The sequence below is a fragment of the Alexandromys fortis genome, unplaced genomic scaffold (genome assembly GCF_014885135.2).
Source record: "Alexandromys fortis isolate MF-2015 unplaced genomic scaffold, M_Fortis_MF-2015_v1.1 scaffold_3, whole genome shotgun sequence".
NCBI classification, from domain to species: Eukaryota; Metazoa; Chordata; class Mammalia; order Rodentia; family Cricetidae; genus Alexandromys; species Alexandromys fortis.
In genome coordinates, this window is record NW_026067909.1 from 7,939,261 (window position 1) to 7,957,056 (window position 17,796).

At 49.3% G+C, this 17,796-nt stretch overlaps 1 protein-coding gene across 1 annotated transcript in view; it reads left to right on the forward strand.

Moving 5' to 3' along the window:
* The first annotated feature begins 775 nt into the window (after nt 1-775).
* The window catches only part of Inpp5a (inositol polyphosphate-5-phosphatase A), a 194,325-nt gene continuing 177,304 nt past the window's right edge, over nt 776-17,796 (forward strand). The window contains exon 1 of the mRNA XM_050137015.1: nt 776-1,165. Within this exon, the coding sequence (XP_049992972.1) occupies nt 1,091-1,165 (75 nt within the window). The 5' untranslated portion in view covers nt 776-1,090. The remainder of the gene's footprint in view (nt 1,166-17,796) is intronic.

Below are 17,796 nucleotides of genomic sequence, written 5' to 3' on the forward strand. Positions count from 1 at the left end.
AGCCTCTGAGTGCTGCGATTATAGGAGCACACCAATACACTTGTTTCTTAAAAGGATTTTTAATTTTTCGGTTTCTGGATGCCAACAACTTTCTGTCTTGTGAGCAAAGTCTTTCCTACTTAAGGAACTGGGCGGACGTGTTAGGAAATTGCAAAATCCCATACACTTGGTCTGCAGTCCCACTCTTTGCAGACCCAGAGCTCGGGCTGGAGGAGGCTCCTCCCCAATTCTCCGGGATCTCGGTCTCTTCCACGACCCGCCAACGTCTGATTCTCCATACTTGCAAGGGCTAGGACCTCGGCTGAAGTCGCGTTCCCCTTCTGGGCCAGAACCGAGGGTCCCGGAGCTCCAGCTTCCCAACAAGAGTGAGCGGGCTGCAGGTACCTGAGCTCGCGGCTCCTTTAAGAGGTGCCTTGGTAGCAGGGTCGTGACGTCATGGGAGAGGAGGGTGGAATGTGCGCGTAACCGCGGCAGGGCGGGGCAAAGCCAGGGGAGGACCTAGGGGTCTGACTGACAGAAATACCCCATAGGCCTCGCCTCGCCTCTTTTTTGTGTTGGCTCCTCCCCCTCCCTAGGCCCAGCTCCTGAAACCAGACTCCGCCCCCTCTCAGGCCCCGCCCCTCAGTCTGGTTCGGGCGCGAGGCCCCGCCCTTCCAGCGGGCCCTGAGCGGGGGGAGCGGAGGCCCCGAGGCCGTAAGCTGCCCGCAGGCCCCTCCCCACCCTTAGGCCCCGCCTCCGGCGCGACCACCAGCCCCGCCTCCTAGGGTCCCACCCTCCGTGGGGCGGGACTTGCCCCAGCCGGAGTCGGCGGCGGCGGCTGCGGGAACTTTCCCGGCGGGTCTAATGGCTGCGCGCGGGCCGCTGTGAGGCGCGGCGGCGAGCGGGCGCGGGGCCGCGGAGCAGCGAAGAGCCAGCGACCGCGAGGCTGGAGCCCCAGCCAGGCCCGGTCCGACCCGCGGAGCCCGCGATGCGCCCCGGTGCTGTCCCCCGGCGCAGCTGACGCCCCGCGGCCCCGCGAGACCCCAGCCCGCCCGGCCCCGCAGGAAGCGGCCGCCGCCACCCAGTCCAGCGCCCGCTCCGCCCGGGCACCATGGCGGGGAAGGCGGCCGCCCCCGGCACCGCGGTCCTGCTGGTCACGGCCAACGTGGGCTCGCTCTTCGACGACGTAAGTGCCGCGCCGTCGGCCAGGGAGGGGCGGCTGTGGGCCAGGAGTCTCCCAGCCCCGGACCCTGACATCCCCATTTCCAGCTGGAGACCCTAAATTCCTGCCTCTACAGCGCCTTCTACAGCCACGGACCCCGGGCCAGTTGTCTTTTGGACGTGTGACTCTGATGCTCCTTACCCACAGCGGGGAGACACGGACCAGGAATCCCCCAGGCCCCAGACCCTGACCCCATAGTAGGACCCTAGGCCAGGAAACTTGCAGCAACCCATCCCGGACCTTGACACCGCTTTTTTGGTCCCCGAGGCCAAACTCGAAGACCCGACTTTAACCTCCGTCTTAACCCAGACTACAGGAACCTAGCCTAAGTCTGGATCTTTGAGTCCTGAAGCTGGTACCTTGCTGTAATCCAGACAGAGCAAATCCCTATCCCGCTTCTGCTCCCTAACTCCAGAGCCACATAGTACTGATCTGGAATTTTGACCCAGAATCCTGGTACTTGGATGCCCTGGCCTCTAAACCTCACCACATGCGGACCGCAGGTTCCTGATTGAATCTCGACCCCCCCAGTTTCTGACTCAGATTTTTCAAAGTCTGAATTCTGACTCCAGAAACCCAGCTTTCAAATTTTGGTCCCTTGTCCTCCCAACCCAGACCACACTGACCCTGAATTCCTACATCTACCCTTGGCCTCCGAGCATGAATCCTGGCCTCTAATTCTGCTCCCTGGCCCTATCCCTGAGCTTTCCTCACGAAGTCACAAAAGACCTCACCCCCAAATCTTGAGCTCCATTGTCTGAGTCCTGCCTGGTTCCTAGATTCCATTCCTTGGCCCTGTTTTCTGGTGGTGGTGGGGTCCTGAAGTGTGAAGCACCCTTATTTTAGCATGTAACAGGTAATCACACTAGTTCTCCAATGAAGCAGCTCTATTCAAGCCCTGGAGGACTTTATAATCCTTGTTTACTAAATGAAAAGGTGTTGAAAAGCTCTTCAAGGCCAAAAATGATGCCAAAGCCCTTTATCTTCTAGGGCTGCTCCTCCAGTCCTCAGTCCCACCCTGAAACCCCGGGGTTCTCTCCTCTGGGAGGCAGAGGGGAGCTGAGGCCTGGGACACCGGGAGCTCCCAGGAGCAGGCTGGGGTTGACCTAGTTCAGCATTGCAGCCACGGTGCCACCCCGCTGTTGGTACTTAAACTGCCAACCCAAATAAAGCAGAATGTGGCTCCAAGTGGCATGCTTGTTTAAGAAGAAAGGGTAATGTCACAGATGGAACTATGAAGCCACGTATTCCCCTTTCTCCCTCTCTTCTCCTTGCCTAGGTGAACAGTTGGGCCAATGCCAGGGCTTGGATACAGGCCTGATGTAGATTTCAGGGGAGGGTCCTGTTTCCTTCCTGGCAGCAAGCATGGGAGAAGAGTTTCATTGAACTGAGTTCTCGGACAGCGGAGGCTTGATTTTTATTAGTAAAAAGCAGGCGTTATTGCTGTATTTCGTGATTTAACTTATAAACATGTGAGTGTTCTAGTCCCCTGCTGGAGAGACACTGTCTATCCTCTCAAGGTGTGGACAGCTTGCTGTAGTTTCACGTGTGTTCATTTTCTACAAGGGCCTGTATGGGTGTGTGCCCGTATATTTAGCGTTCTATTCTAGGCCTTCCAGTAACATGTCACTGTAGCGTGGTTTTGTTCAGATGATTCAGATCCGCTAGCTGTGGCTTCAAAGCCTCAGAAATGTCAGGAAAATTAGGCATGGCAGGGCACTTTCATCTCCAAGGGAAAAGAATTTTGCTGTGAAAACATTCTTTCTAGTAATTTTTGATTCTGAGTTCTAGAGTTTTTGTTGTGTTTCAATCATACACATATGCACTTCTTTCTGATGACATTAAAGAGGGTGTCTTACTTCACCTTCTTTTTGGAACAGGAACTTATCAGGTAGTCCTGGCTGGCCTGGAACTCACTGTGTACACCAGGTAGATAGAGATCCACTTGCGTCTGCTGGGATTGAAGATGGCACACCACCATGCCCAGCTTACCTCACTTTTGTTTAGCAACATGTTGTCTGAATTTTTATGTTTTTTTTTATGGCTGTCTGGAGTTTTGCACTGCATCTGTATGTAGAAGAAGTATTTGTCTTGGTGAATTGTACCTAAGTTAATTCCAAACCAGTCCCCAGGGCCAGTCATACCCTCAATGGAATGACCACGAAGGACATACTTGTATTCTGGGGCCTGCTTCCTTGGTAGGGGTTTGGGGGCTGTGGGAAAGAAGCTGGGGAGAGAAAGTGGTGAATTCTCAAGTGAGGTAGATTTTAATTCGTTGGTTATACTAGACTCAGAAAACATGCTTGTGATTGACTGTGCTCTTGGTGAGCATGTGCCCCTGATGACAGACGACCTCTCCATCCGTGTTCGGGACTGTAAAGGAGTTTTCAGTGGGAAACAAGCTCGGTTCTGCCCAGCCCAGCACAGCGCCTTAGCTGCTGCCTAAGGGAGTCGGTTCCCAGGAGGAAAGTGTCCGATTTGAAACAGTCACGCGGGCTCTGAAGGCATTTTTTCCTTTTATGCACAAGCAGTAGGTAGTTTGTTTTTGCATTTGTAGTTTTGACAGTCTTCTCTCTGATGCCCCCCTCCTCTTCCTACTCAGAGGCGACCCCTCTTAAAACAACATGTAATTTTTTTTTTTTTTTACATTGGGCTTGAACCCCAGACTTCCCTCCTTAGCTATAGGCCCCAGCCCATGTATGTAAATTTTAATCACAGCTTTGTCGTCAGCACCCTGGGATCTCCAGAACATCTTGTTCAGCCTGCTCTTGTCTCACCAGCAATCCTGGCTGGCATCCTTGCCTGGCAGGGTGGCCCACTGCAGTTACTGAGCTGTGGTGCTGAGGGCCTTCAGGTTGCTTCTAGCCCTTTGACCTTATAGTGTTATCCAAATGCATCACTGTAGGCAGACTTTTGTCTCGTGTTTTTAAAAAACTGTGGAAGCTCATGTGTGTGTGTTGTACTATCAGTAGTCATTGTGTTAGATGTCAAAACTGAAAATGTTAAGCACAGAACACTCAGCCGACACTCCGTTTGCTGGCAGAGGAATTGGTCACTTTAACCCGGTGCCAGGGCAGGGAAGTTCCATGGTCCCTTTAGTGGGAGTGAGAGAGTTGCAGTCATTGCACGGTGTCAGGAAAAAAAGCAATCTCAGTCACTCTTTGAGAGTCTTTGGTCCATTTTCTGTGGACTCCTGTCCCAGCTGGTGACCCTTCAGAAGTAGTTTTCCAGGTAGCTGGGGAAACCTGCAACTTTCTGTCTTACTAGTAGTGACTGCCACATTGCCTCTGACTGGCTCCTAGTTTGACTTGGTGTCCCTGGGAGAGGAGTGGGTGACCTGGGCCATGCCTGTTAACTGCTCTGCTGATCTGGTCGGTGTTTTGACCAGTGTGCTTTTAGCTCTAGGCTCCTCACTCATTGACCGGCAGCGGACGGAGAAGGTAAATGCTGGAGAGCTTGCTTCAGAGTTCTTCTCACCCTTACATGGTTAGGCTGTGCTAGCCCTTGGTCCTGCTATGTATTCAGAGTCAGATGTCATTTGGAGCTGGTTTCCTGCTTTACTTAGTATACTCCCAAATGGCCCTTTCCAGGCAGTCATGGTCTTGGAGAACTGGCAGTGAGTTGGTGGGGACCGAGAGGGTCCCTAGTCAGCAGTGTTCTTGGGCCATGGGATGGGGAGAGGCAGGTCAGAACTGCTGTGGGTGGATAAACTCAGGCAGACAGCCTGGCCCGCTTTCCTCTCCCTCCTGCCTCTTCGGATTTATCTCCACTGCCAGGTTTTCCCCACCAGTGTGGAAGGGGCTGTAGTTCTGACTTTCTGAGGTCCGTTCTGTCCTCCTAACAGCCTTCACAAGGGCAGTCTCCGCTTTACTCTTTCCAGATTCTGCCCCACACTTCACTCTGGGACTCTTGGCGCCAGGACTAGCATTATTTCCTTGCACTCAATGCAGGAAAATTCAAGTCACCTCAAAGGGAAGCTCCCTGCATTGGCTGTCACCCTCTGTTGCTTCTGCCCACCAATTGTACGTTTGCCACCTCTGTGGATCTGTCTATTCTGGAGGTTCCTGGTTCCTGGAAGTGGACCTGTGGAGCATGTGGCTTTTGTGTCTGGCTTTTTTCTTTTCTTTTTTTTTTTAACTTAGCGAGGAGTCATCAGAATCTTTCCTGTCATAGCATACATTAGTGTGCTTCATTCCTATCTGTGGATGGACAGTGGTCCTTGTGTGCTTGTGTTTGTCCAGTGATCAGTTAGTGAGCATTGGACTGTTTTTGCATCTTGTTTGTGAAAACTGTTGTGAACTATGGTTTATGTGTTCTTGTGCATGGGCGTTTTCTGCTCTCAGGGCCTTGCAGAGGACTTGCTGAGTCCTGAAGAAACTGTGTCCTGCCTCTGGAGGTGCTACCACGCTGTCCCATTTCTTCTCTCTCTCTCTCCCTAATGTATGTATGTGTGTGTGTGTGTGTGTGTGTGTGTGTGTATATATATATATATATATATATCCTACATATACACACACTCACATATATTACATTACTATTCTAGGTGTATATTTTGCCTGAATGTATGTCTGTGTTGCAAATGTGTACTTGGTGCCCACAGAGGTTGGAAGAGGGCCTTGGATTCCCTGGGAGTGGAGTTACAAACGGTTCTGAGCTATGTGGGTGCTAGGAATCAAACTAGGGTCCTATTTAAGAGCAACATGTGCTCTTAACTGCTGATCCAACTCTCCAGCCCCCGACCACAATCGTTTCACATTCCCCCTTGTGGTTCTTGATTTCTCCACATCCTTCCCAGTACCTAACCTATTGCTCTTTTTCTTTATGTGCATTGGTGTTTTGCCATGGGTGTCAGGTCCCCTGGAACCGGAGTTATAGACAGTTGTAAGCTGCCATGTGGGTGCTGGGAATTGAATCTGAGTCCTCTGAAAGAGCAGTCAGTGCTCTTAACCGCAGAACCATCTCTCCAGCAGCTGCTTTTTTCCTTCTAAGACTTGACTTCTTGGAAATTCTGTAGTTGCTTCTCCTTTCCCACTTCTCAGGATGGTATACTCAGATTAAGCCACACCTTCTCTGGCCATGCTCACTTCCTGGTCCTCACCTAGATTCCATTTCTCTTTGTGATGCCCAACGCTGCAGGAGAGAGGCTGAAGCTGAGACTGAGGCTAAGATGGGCTGTGCAGCACAGGGGGCCCAGCCAGGCCCACTGCAGTCAGCCTCCACAGAAGACCAGCACTCTCTTTTTAAAAAGTTATTTTTAGCCAGGCAATAGTAGTTCAAGCCTTTAATCTCAGCACTGGGGAAGCAGAGGCAGGTGAATCTCTAAGTTTGAAGACAGCCTGGTCTTCTACAGAACGGTCAGATTTACACAGAGAAACCCTGTCCAAAAAACAAAACAAAACAACCAAAAAAAACCACACACACACACACAACATCAAAACACATTTTTCTTAAGTGTATGTGTGTGTTGTATACACGTATGAGTACATAAGTATGGTGCCTATGGAGGTCATAAGAGGGCATTTATCCCCTGGAACTGTGTGCTAGGAATTGAACTTGGGTCCTTTGTAAGAGCAGGGCATGCTCTTAACCAGTGAACCATTCTTTTTAGTACTTTCTTGAAGTGGGACTGGCTCACTTGTCTCTTTATTCATTGTCGGAACATGTGGCCCGGCCTTTCCTGCTGGAAAAGGTATTTTCAATATTTAGAATTTTGAGACACAGCTGGTGGTTATCTATTTCCATGCTGTGACTGCCTCTCCCCGCAACTCTCCCAGTGTGAGGGGCTGGGACTGTGTGTCTCTCCACTTAGTCTCAGGATAGGCAGGTGGCAGCTAAGAAGTCACAGTGTTCCTCCATTTGACACTGCTGTTTGTGCCAGAGATTTCAGCAGGCCGACTGAATTATGGTCAGATTCCTGAATGTGTAAGACAGGATCACCGAGCAGTGGTGGTGCACACCTGCAGTCCCAAAACTCTAGAGGCAGAGGCAGGTGGATCTCTGAGTTCAAGGACAGCCTGGACTACAGAATGAGTTCCAAGATAGCAAGTGCTACACAGAGGACCCTTGTCTCCACCCCCATGTCTCCCCCCAAAAGTAAGACAGGGCGGCTCTCCTCTCCCAGAGTGAAAGGATCAAGTGAGACCGTATTGCAACATTTATGTTACTGTTGCTGGTGCTTCTGACCACTGTATGAAACCATGTCTGATTTGTAAACACAGGTGACTTTCCACAGACATCATTTCCTGGCTGCTTTCAATGTTTAGGGTTTTAAGATACAATGTTTAGAATGTAGAGATCCACCTGGTGGTCGTCTGCTTTCATGCTATGCTTGTCGCCAACCCCAGATCTGTCCCAGTGTAATTGACTAGCGTTTGAGAGTGCAGTGCCCCTCTGTTGGACTGCCATCCTCCCTGTGGCCTACTTTAATTGCTCCAGAGGTGTTGAGGGGCTTGGGTGCATGGGGGTGGTTTGAAATATTAAATATTTTCCATATTTGAAGTAAGTACTTTGAGTAGAGCTGTTGGATGGCCCAGTGACATTTGGGGGCATTTGTGGTTCACATGGTCCACATAGACACTTGAGCAGTCTCATGCTTTCCCAGTAGCAGGGAGGGGCTCTCTGCTTGGATTTGGAATCTGATGGGTGTTTTCATGGTCTGATTGGGAAGTCACAGAAACCCAGCCCAGATCTGCCTCTGTGAAGGGTCTTGGGAGTTCCTGTCCCTGCCAGTGAGACTACAGCTGAGAGTCTTTAACTCATGAAGAGGAGCCAGCTTCCCTAAGTTACAGCTGGGAGAGTGTGAGCTCTCTCTGGAAATGGCCTTAGCTCTGAGGTGTTCACTTTCTATCCTGTGCTGTTCAGTGACAGCTCACACTGGGTGTCCTGCCCTGATGTGAACTCACTGAATGATCAGTATGACTGAGACAGGGAAGGCAGACCTGTGCCCCTCCCAGTGCAGTGACTGAGCCCTTTTCATTTGTGAGGATACTTGGGATTTTCCCAGACTGACAGACTCTCCAAAGGCCTGGGGAGGTGCCTATGCTGGCTAGGCTTTTGGTGCTATTAGGTAGTCAGGTAAGGCCTTGGCCAGCTAGGTCTGCCTTGCAAGCATTACCTTTGGAGTTGCAGGGAGAGAATTTGGAAGGTCTGGCCTCTCCTCTTTCCTGGAGAGTAGATTAGGTTGTGGCCTTCAGGCATAGTGAAACCTAGAAAGGTCCAGAACTAATTCTCTGGGAAGGCAGTACTGAACTGTTTCACCCAGCCTGGTGTTGAGCTCCTCAGTTGACTAAGGACCCTGGTGCAAACCTCCTGACAAAATACGGTGTGAGAAAACTTTCTGGGCTTTCCTTAGTGATGAATGATAGTGGAGCATCCACAATATAAGACCAATGAAAGGCCATTGTCTATGTCGATGCTAGGATAATTTTGATCCAGACATGGAAATCCTACTCTGATTTAATAATACTTTAGTATTGGCAGATTGGGAGTGGCATGCACCAGCTTAATGCAGCATCCCTGTGGGCTCTGTGGGAGGCTGGCTCCTCACTGTTGGTCCTTAGCCCACAGTTTCTCACAACTGCTGTTTTGTGAGCATGTCTTTGGACTTTCTCTCCGAGACACTTGAGTCACTGTTGTGCTTCTGCTTGGCATTAGTGATAACAATACCCTGGTGCCTGTGTGGCTCCTCCAACATTTAAACTGTGAAGGGTTGTTTTGAGAGGTGGCATGCCACCAGAGGAGTGATTGCTGGATGCCCCATGCCATTAGAGAGGAGCTGTATCAGCTGGTCCTCTGTAGGATGCTTGGGACATTATCTTGTATAGGTCAACCCTTATGATGCAAAGGGTCTTAGCTCTGGCCAGGGCTCTGGGTGGGCAGGGCTTAATGTTTGATGTAAGGGGATCCTGCCCTGGGTGTGATATCAGGACACCAGTGCTTTGCAAGTCCAGAACACACTGCATCTGGGTTTGTTTTCCTTTTTGTAAATGGAATGCCTTCAAATCATTTCTAGGAGTATCTCCATGGACTAGTTACTGCAGAATTCTGACATACTGATTGACCATTGTGACCATGAGCCATTTGTCTTCTTGATTAGCTCTCTGATGAGGGTATGGTGCTTTTCCTTGAAGTTTGCTGAGGCTCTGGGTTATTCTCCCTGCCTTTTGTCCTGGGGTATGCGTGTAGAACAGAGCTAGCTGCCTTTTCACATTGGAACTGTTGGACCAGCTCCTGCCTTCTGATCTGGCCCTACTCCTCCTCTAAACTGGCTACACTTCAGAACACAGTCTCCATGATGAATCTGACTCTTATCATCCTCATTCAACCTCACATGGTTGGACTTTCCAGCTGGTGCGCTTGCCTGTTCAGATTGTTCCCAGGCCTTTCTCTCCCCTTAGAGGCTCAGATAGACCACATCCCGAGTCAGCATGGACCTTGCCGTCTGCTACCTTTCTTTAAAAATATATTAATTTCCGTGTGTGTGTTTGTGTATGTATATGTAGTTGCCCACGGAGGACAGAAGAGGGCACTGGATCCCTGGAGCTAGAGCTTCAGGTGGTTGTGAGTGCTGGGAACATGGATGCTGGAAACCAAATGGGTTTTATAGGAGAGCAGTGCGTTCTGAACTGCTGAGCCATCTCTTCAGTGCCCCATGCCCTCTCTTGTCGGACATGTGACCCTGGATCATCTTCTGCTCCTGTCTCTTGATGCTTCAGCAAGCCAGAATCACCTGGAAATCTTGTTAAGTATGCTAAAGCAGAGAGGAGGCCACTTGTCTGCCAGTGCTGCTGGGCAAGCACAAGGCTCTTGAGGCCTTGCCTCCGCCCTCCTAGCTTGATGTGTGGAACTTACTGAGTCCCTAGGGACAGCAGCCTCATTTTCACTTTATCTCTGTGTGCTGAGCTGCTGTCACATGGCTGGCCAACCATTCACTGAGCCTGAACGCATGTGGCTAACGGTTATAGCCTCCTGTATGACCTGGCACTGGTCCCCGAGGAACCTCATCTCTTGCAGCTTTGCTCTCTGGCTGCCTTGGCCTGTTGGAACATTTGGGACTCCCCAGAAGTCTCTCTTCTGCACTGGTGCGGGCTCCCCTGCTCTTGTTCCCTCTTCTCCCTCACAGTGCTTGTTGCTCAAGTAGAACACATTTCTACATCTGTGGCCTCTGAACCACTGTTCTTTCCTAGGGACGCCTGGCTACAGATCCCTGCAGGGGCAGGCGGCTCTCACTGATCCTTCCAGGACCAGCTTATGTCCTGGCTTTGGGTAATGTTTAGAGCTCTTCTTGCCTGCCCCTCTCTTCTCCTGCCTGAAGGGATTCCAGGCTTTGCTTCGTCTTGTTGTTTTTTCCCTGTTGACAGCTTTTGACATATGCATTACATCCAGATGCTTGGCCTCTGACAGTAACCCTGTGCGTGGTTTGGGGTTCTCCACGAGTGGATAGAGGGCAGGAGTGGAGTCTGGTGGGTTTCCTTGAAGTTGCTGATACCCATGTCAGGATGAAGGTGGAGACTGGGTGGGAAGTGTCTTAAGTCAGCTGACACCAAAGGCAATGTTTTGTCCTACCACAGTGTCATTAGCATTGGCTCGCTCTGCTTGCACCTCATGTGCCATGGGGATAAGTATGGTCAGACACACTTTTGTGGTTAGTGCAAAAGTCTAAAAGTTCTTGAACTGTAACTTTCCCCCTCTTTTCCTTTAAACACTTTTATTGAGGAATAATAAATGTGCATACCATTTGATTTACCTAGGAGGCTGTACAGGTCAATGACTTTTGGAAAATGCCTGCATTTATGCAGCTGTTGCCATGAAGCGGTTTTGCAACACTTCCCTCCGCAGTGCTCGGCCCCAGCTCCTGGCCCCAGCTCCTGGCTCCAGCTCCTGACCCCACCCACTTCAGCTCTGCTGTCCTGTTAGATTCTGTCTTTCATGAAGTTTTCACATCATGAACTCATACGATGTTCAGTCTGATGTCTGGTTTCTCTCACTGAGCACGGTGTGATGATTTTGAGGTTCCTCGGTTTTGTGTGTCAACAGTTGACCTGGCTCATGGCTGAGTTGTATTGCACTGTATGGTCACATGGTTCATTCATTCCCAGTAGGCAGGCCTTTGGGGTACAGTGAGTTACTAAACATTGGTTCTAATAAGTCCTTGCCTTCCTGGGGCTTCCAGTTCTGTGTGGGTGTAGGTGCTCGCTTTCTTGGGACTAATTGAACAATCAGAGTGTGAGTATTTCTGGGTGTGCACCATTTCATACCCTTCCATTAGTGTGTAGGGTTCAGCCCTTTGCTGTGCAAGCATCTGGTGGTGCCTTCCTGATGATGAGTGTGCACGGGGTGCCCTATGTCTTTCTCACCTCTTCTTTTCGATAGTGGCATCCTACAAGTTCGTTCCTTTGCTATATTGATAATGACTTGGCAGTGACTGTGGTGGGCAGCTCCATGGCTGCTGTCCTTCTGCTCACCTCTCTAGGAGGGGTTCAGGGTTCTGGGACCCCCCCACTGAAGGCCCCATGTACTTGGACAAACAGGCAGGTGTGATAATGCTCCTCCCTTGAGTACAGTTCATTCAGGTGAAGTGGGAGTAGGTGTTCTCCCAGGAAAACTCAGTGGGAGACCCTCTCCTGTTGCCTACAGGTGCAGGGAACATGCCGCTGTCGAGGGGGAAAGGAATCCTGCCGTTCAACCCATGCCTGTCAGTCTGGGGGTGAGGTGGGATTTCCAGGACCCTCACTGGCTACTGACCTAGTATTCTTGCTCTTTCCCAATTACCTTCTCCCTGGGGTCTGGATTTGTGTTTGTACATCTGTGTGCAAGTCTGAGAGGCACTTTGTGACTATAGCTCTGTGGACCTGACCCCCAGACCCTTTGTAGGATGGTGGTCCTGTGGTAGATAGGTCATGGCATGCTGGGAGGGGGCATTGCCACCAGGCAGGTGCTTCTTTGGGCTTGCAGTGGTATTCCTTGAGGTTACGTGGGAAACATCCGTCTGTGATGGGATAGTCTTGGTAGCAGGTAGCTATCTTGGCTTAGGCTGTCAACCCAGGCAGCCACTGTAGGAGAGTAGGGGTGTTAACTGCAGTTGGGAGGCATCTGGCTGCCTCAGGGGTAGGAGAACTAGAGGAAGGCTAGATTTGGTCTCGTTTCTCTATTTAGGAGGATCCATGACCTGGTTTCTGAGGGTGGGCTCCTTAGTATTGCAGGACCATTTTGCCGAGCCTGGTTGTTGCCTCTCTGGGAGTTTGCTATTGGCATGGTTTGGGTGTGTGGCCCTGGGTCCATTTGGGCTTGCAGCTCCATTATACTAGGCCCTATCTGAGGTCCTGAGTAGGAGCAGGGAGGCCTACTCTTCAGTCCTGAGCAGCTTCACTCATCTACCTTTTGGTGATTGCTCACTGCATGATGAGTAGGGACATCTTTGGGCTGCTGGCTCTGATCACCCGGGTGACACACATGTAGGTTTTGAGAGCCAGCAGCTCCTCCTGTGGACTCTGAGAGCCTTCTCCTGGAAGAATAGGTTGCTATTCTCATTGGTCAGTGAGCTCCTGGGGTGTTTGGGGGTTGTATACTGGTTGCGGGCTACAGAGCTTTGTTGAGGGGGGGCTTCAATGGACACTTACTTTGTCCAGCTCAGTGTCAAGTGTTCCTAGCATCTTGGAGCTGTGCATGATCTAGGGTCGTTTGGAGTCACTCTCCTAGGGTTTGTTCTGTTGGGATGGCATCGTCCGAGGAGCACGCAGATTTCTGAGGACATGTTTTGCTGCTTTTCTCCTTCATCACAGTTGGGGTTTTTCAGATCTGTCATAACTTCCTGTTTTGTTATAACGACCTGGGGGCCCTCACTGTTGCAGTCAGATGGTGTACTCTGCACTGTCCAGGTGGGAGGAAAGGGCCAGGTCATGTGTGGGAGACAGGAGTGAGCCTTGGCAACTGACCAGTAAGGTAAACAAAACAGTGCCCTGTGACAGACAGGAAGCTGTCTGAGACCCTCCACTGGGTCAGATGGGGTCTCACTTCCACCAACCTGCCTTACTTGGTGCAGAAGCTTTGGGGTTTCCCCCACCCCAGACCAGCTTGCTGTTACCTTTACAGAGCTCCAATTTCCCTTGGCTCTGCTGGATCTTAAAGGAAAGACAGGACCTGGGGAGGACATGCTGGGCAGTAAGGAAAGGCCCCTGGCAGGAGGGCCTTGGTCCACTGAATGCTTTCCAAGGTACTTTGCATGTCAGGCCTGTCACCCTCATGACTCTGGGGGCTCTGCCTCCCCCTGCAAGGACACTGGTGACCCATCTTCCCCACAGCCTGGGACCCTACTCCTCCAGCCTTAGAGCATAATTCTGACCAAGAAGCTCTTCACGGAGCCAGTCTCAATTGGCCGAGAGCCAGAGATGCTCTGGTGTGGAGAGCACATGGCCCCTGGTGCAGATGGCAGGAGCTGAGTCCTGAAGGCTTTGCTTTGGAGGTTCAGAGCCAGCTGGAGAGGCAAGGAAGGGGTGGCTGTTGGGGTACTGTGACACAAGAGCAAAGTCAGGAAATGGGGAGCTCTGTGTCTGATACGGCAGACAGTAGTAGGAACAATCACTGTGGGCTAAGAGAGGAGCTGCCTGTTTCTGGTTCTCAGGCCTTTGCTTCTTTTCAGTGAACATGGTCCTTGGTCTGGGTTTGCGTTAGTGGGAAGGTATGGTGAGTTGTGGGGTGCCATGTCTGCTCCATTGCTGTTGTTGTTCCTGAGAGTGGGGATTTGAGTCTGGTTGAGTCCCTGAGCTGACTGTAAATTGTGTCTTTATATACAGATAAGCAGATGCTCCCACGGAAGAGGTTGCACTGAAGGTGGAGTTGGGGAGTATAGGAGCTCCAAGTGACCTGGGACTTCTGGGCTGTGGGGATGATCCAACGACAGGATCCTGGACAATAGGGACATAGTGGTATACCTAGGGGCTGTGAATAACGGTCCCAAAGACACTAATGTATGATTTTTCTTCCATTTTATTGTTTTGAATAAAATTCCACTTGGGGAGGGGTTCCATATAGCCTAGTGTTATAAGGAATCCAACACCTATGCTTTGTTGACCTCAATGACCATATTCTCCTGCAGTGGTGTGGATAGATGCAACGCTGCCCTCCCTATTCACATTCTGGAGGGCAAAATGGCATGAGCTGCGTGTGCAGTGGAAGAACTTCATAGTCTTTCAGTGGTGTTTGCATTAGGGTCTGTCTTAACTGATGAGAAGGTGTATTCACTTCTGCATCTGTGCCCATTGTGCCCAGCCTCGACTGAGTTGAGTTGATTCAATATCCTTCCCAGACTTGCTCAGTGTTGCCTCCTCCCGGATGTTCTTCTGAGCCCTGGTCCTTGTCATTCACCTTGGCTGGCCAAATGCTGTGGGTCTTTAGCTTCCTCAGCTTTCAACTTGCATCTTGTGGCCCTAGCCTTGGAGCTGCATTGCCAGACTGGAGAAGTCTTCATGGAGAGGTTTTGTCATTCCATGGCTGCTTACAGTTTGTGAAGCAATGGGTTCTGCTTTTGTGCACATGGTGTGGGTGTGGCCTAAGCCAGCTGCTTCCTTAGGACCAGGGTTTTCCTTATCTCAGCCCCACTGACTGAGCACGTGGGTAACTGAGGCCCTACCTCTTGAATATTTGTTGTGTGTGTGTGTGTGTAATGTGTGCATATCTGTGGAACATTCCTTCTTTTCATTTGGAAGAGTCTGTACTGGTGTCTTTTACTATTATCTATAATTTATAACGTTCAGATAACGTAAAAATACTGTTCTAAACTATACAGCTCAGCGTTTCCATGTGTTCACCATCTGTGTGACCACTAGCACTCTCTAATTTCAGGGTACTTTAGCACCCTGAAAAGAAACCTAAAGCTGATTTGTAGTTATTCCCCCTGAAACCCTGACAACCATGAATTTACTTTTTGTCTCTGGGTCACTGGTTCTAGATGTTTTCTTTGAATGGGATTCAGCAGTCTGTGTCCTGTCAGATGCTTTGACTCTGCACAATATTTTCTGGGATGGCCCATGGTGTGTCTTTGGCAATACTTCATTTGCTTTTAAGACCCAGTGCTATTTCTTTGTGTAGATACATATTGCATTTTGTGTGGTACTGATGAACAGTTGTCTCTTGTAGGTAGGGCTGCTGTGAACGTCCGTGTTCAAGCTTTTGTTTGAACATAGGTTTCTATTTTCTTGGGTGTAAACCCAGCAGTGGAGGTGCTGTCCAAGTGAGCTTAGCTTTTGAGGAACTGCTGGGTGCTTTCCACAACCAGGCTGTTTCACGTTCCACTAGCAGTGAGTGACGGTTCCAGCGTTTCCACATCCCCAAACAGCACTTGTTATTGCTCGTCTTTGATAATAACTGTCCCGGTAGGGATAAAGTGATATCTCTGTGGTTTGATGTCCATTTCCCTGACGTTGAGTTTCTTCATGAGCTTATTGGGTATTTATATGTCTACTTTGAAGATTCAAATCCACAGCACATTTAATTTTCTGGAAAAATTGTTGAATTATTAGAATTCTATATATATTTTGGGTGCTAGACCCTTACCAACTGTGTGATTCACGATTTGTTTTCCCATTTGGTTTATTGTGTTCATTTTTTGAGTGTCATTTGAGGCATTAGTGGTATTAATTTTGATGGACTATGCCTTGCTTTTTGTTTGGTTGTTTGTGTCTAATTTGAGGTTACAATGACATCTGTTTTAAGACCTGTAGACAAGCAAGGTAGGGGGGTCTTGCTTCTTTTGTATGTGACTATCTAGTCATTCAGTAGAATTTATTGGAAAGATTCTTATTCCCTACTGAACCATCTTACTACATGTGTTGAAAATTTAATTGACTGTGAACATATAAACTTTTTCTGTACTCATTTGTATTTGATTGGTTGACATGTCCATCCTTTTGCTGGCATCAGACTCTCTTGATTACTGTAGCTTTGTAGTAAGCTTTGGAGTCAGAATGAGTCCCTTAATTTTTTTTTGTTTTGTTGTCCTTCTAAGTCGTGCGTTGGCCATTTCTTTCCATTTCTATATGAAGTTCAGGCTTAGCTTGTCAGTTTCCACAAAAAGCCAGCCTGAACTTGGACAGAGGTAATCATGAGTCTGTCGATTCTTCAGGGGAGTGTTACTATTGCAGTGGTGTGCTTCCAATCAGGCTGAGTTCATCTTAATTTCCCATTTTATTGGTTTTTTAAAGTTAACATACAAAATAAACTCTCTCTCTCTCTCCATTGCCTCTTCCTTATCCACTCTCCCACCATCTTTCCCATCTCTTCAATTAATTTCTCTGATGTTTTAAGAATTATTTTATAGGCCTTGAACTTAGGTTAAATTTATCTTAATCATTGTGTTTGTGTGTGATCTATTGAGAGTTTTCCTTCTTTCTGAGTTCTGAGTCAGCTTTACTGTTCGTATATTGCTAGGAATTCTTACTACACCTGCTGGTTAACTCTCTGCTCCCTGATTGTCACTGGTAACTCTTCCTTTCATTTCTGTGAGGCTGGATCGTCTTGTCCTTCATTCCTGACTTTAGTAATCCAGTCTTTTCCTCACCAGTCTAATTCAGCTTTGCCAGTTTTGCCGATCTTTTGGCTTCTTAGGTCTTCTGGTTGGTGTTGGATGCATTCAGGGTTAAACCACATGGAAGCCTTTCTTGAGTGTTCCTATTTCACCTCTCTGCCTTCCTTTCTTGTAGTTGGTAGATACTAAGCTGATGCCTTGGAAACAGCTGAGCTAATGGTGTCTCCTGTGCAGGTGGATGGAGTCCATTCTCTTCTGAGTATCCTGGGTCATGACTCTAAGTTTGAGGCTTTGCTCCTGTTTGCATAAGCCTTGGGGGAATCTCATCGGGGGGCACTTTTGTTGACTTAATGTGTTGATGGAATAAGTGTGTACCAGGTGAGGGGCAGCTTCAACAGAAAGATGAATGCCCTGGGTGTCTTCCGAGCCAGCTGTCCGGCAGCACTGTACCAGCAGCTCCAGGTGTGTGAGAGAACATTTCAATCCTGCTCCTGCGGACCATATACCTGCAGAGTTGCCATGTTCTAGTGAGTGCTCCTCTGGCCTAACAAGGTTTCTATTGTGTAGCCATCATGACCAAAAGCAACTCAGGGAAGAAAGAATTCTTTTCATCTAATAGCTCATGGTCCATCACGAAGGAAAAGCCGAATCAAGAATTCAATGAAGCAGAGACCATGGAAGGATGCTGCTTACTGGTATGCTCCCATGGCTTGTTCAGCTTTCTTTCCAGACTCATCTGCCCAGGTTTGTTCTGCCCACAGTAGGCTGAGTCCTTCCACATTGATTGTTAATCAAGAAAATGGTTCACAAATTGATGGAGGCATTTTTTTTTCGTTTGAGGTTTCCTCTTCCCAGATGACCCTAGCTTTTGTTCAGTTGACAAACTAACCTGCATCCTCTCACTGTTAACCACTGCAACTCAGTAGGAAGAGAGCAGCATGTCAGGACAACTCTTGCAGAAATGCCCTCTGAACACTTTCCACTCAGTAGTAGCCTTTGGCTGTGAGCACCCAGAGGTTATGATTTGTGTGTACTTCCTGTGGACTTGGAGAAGTCAATGGTCAGGTCAACCTGC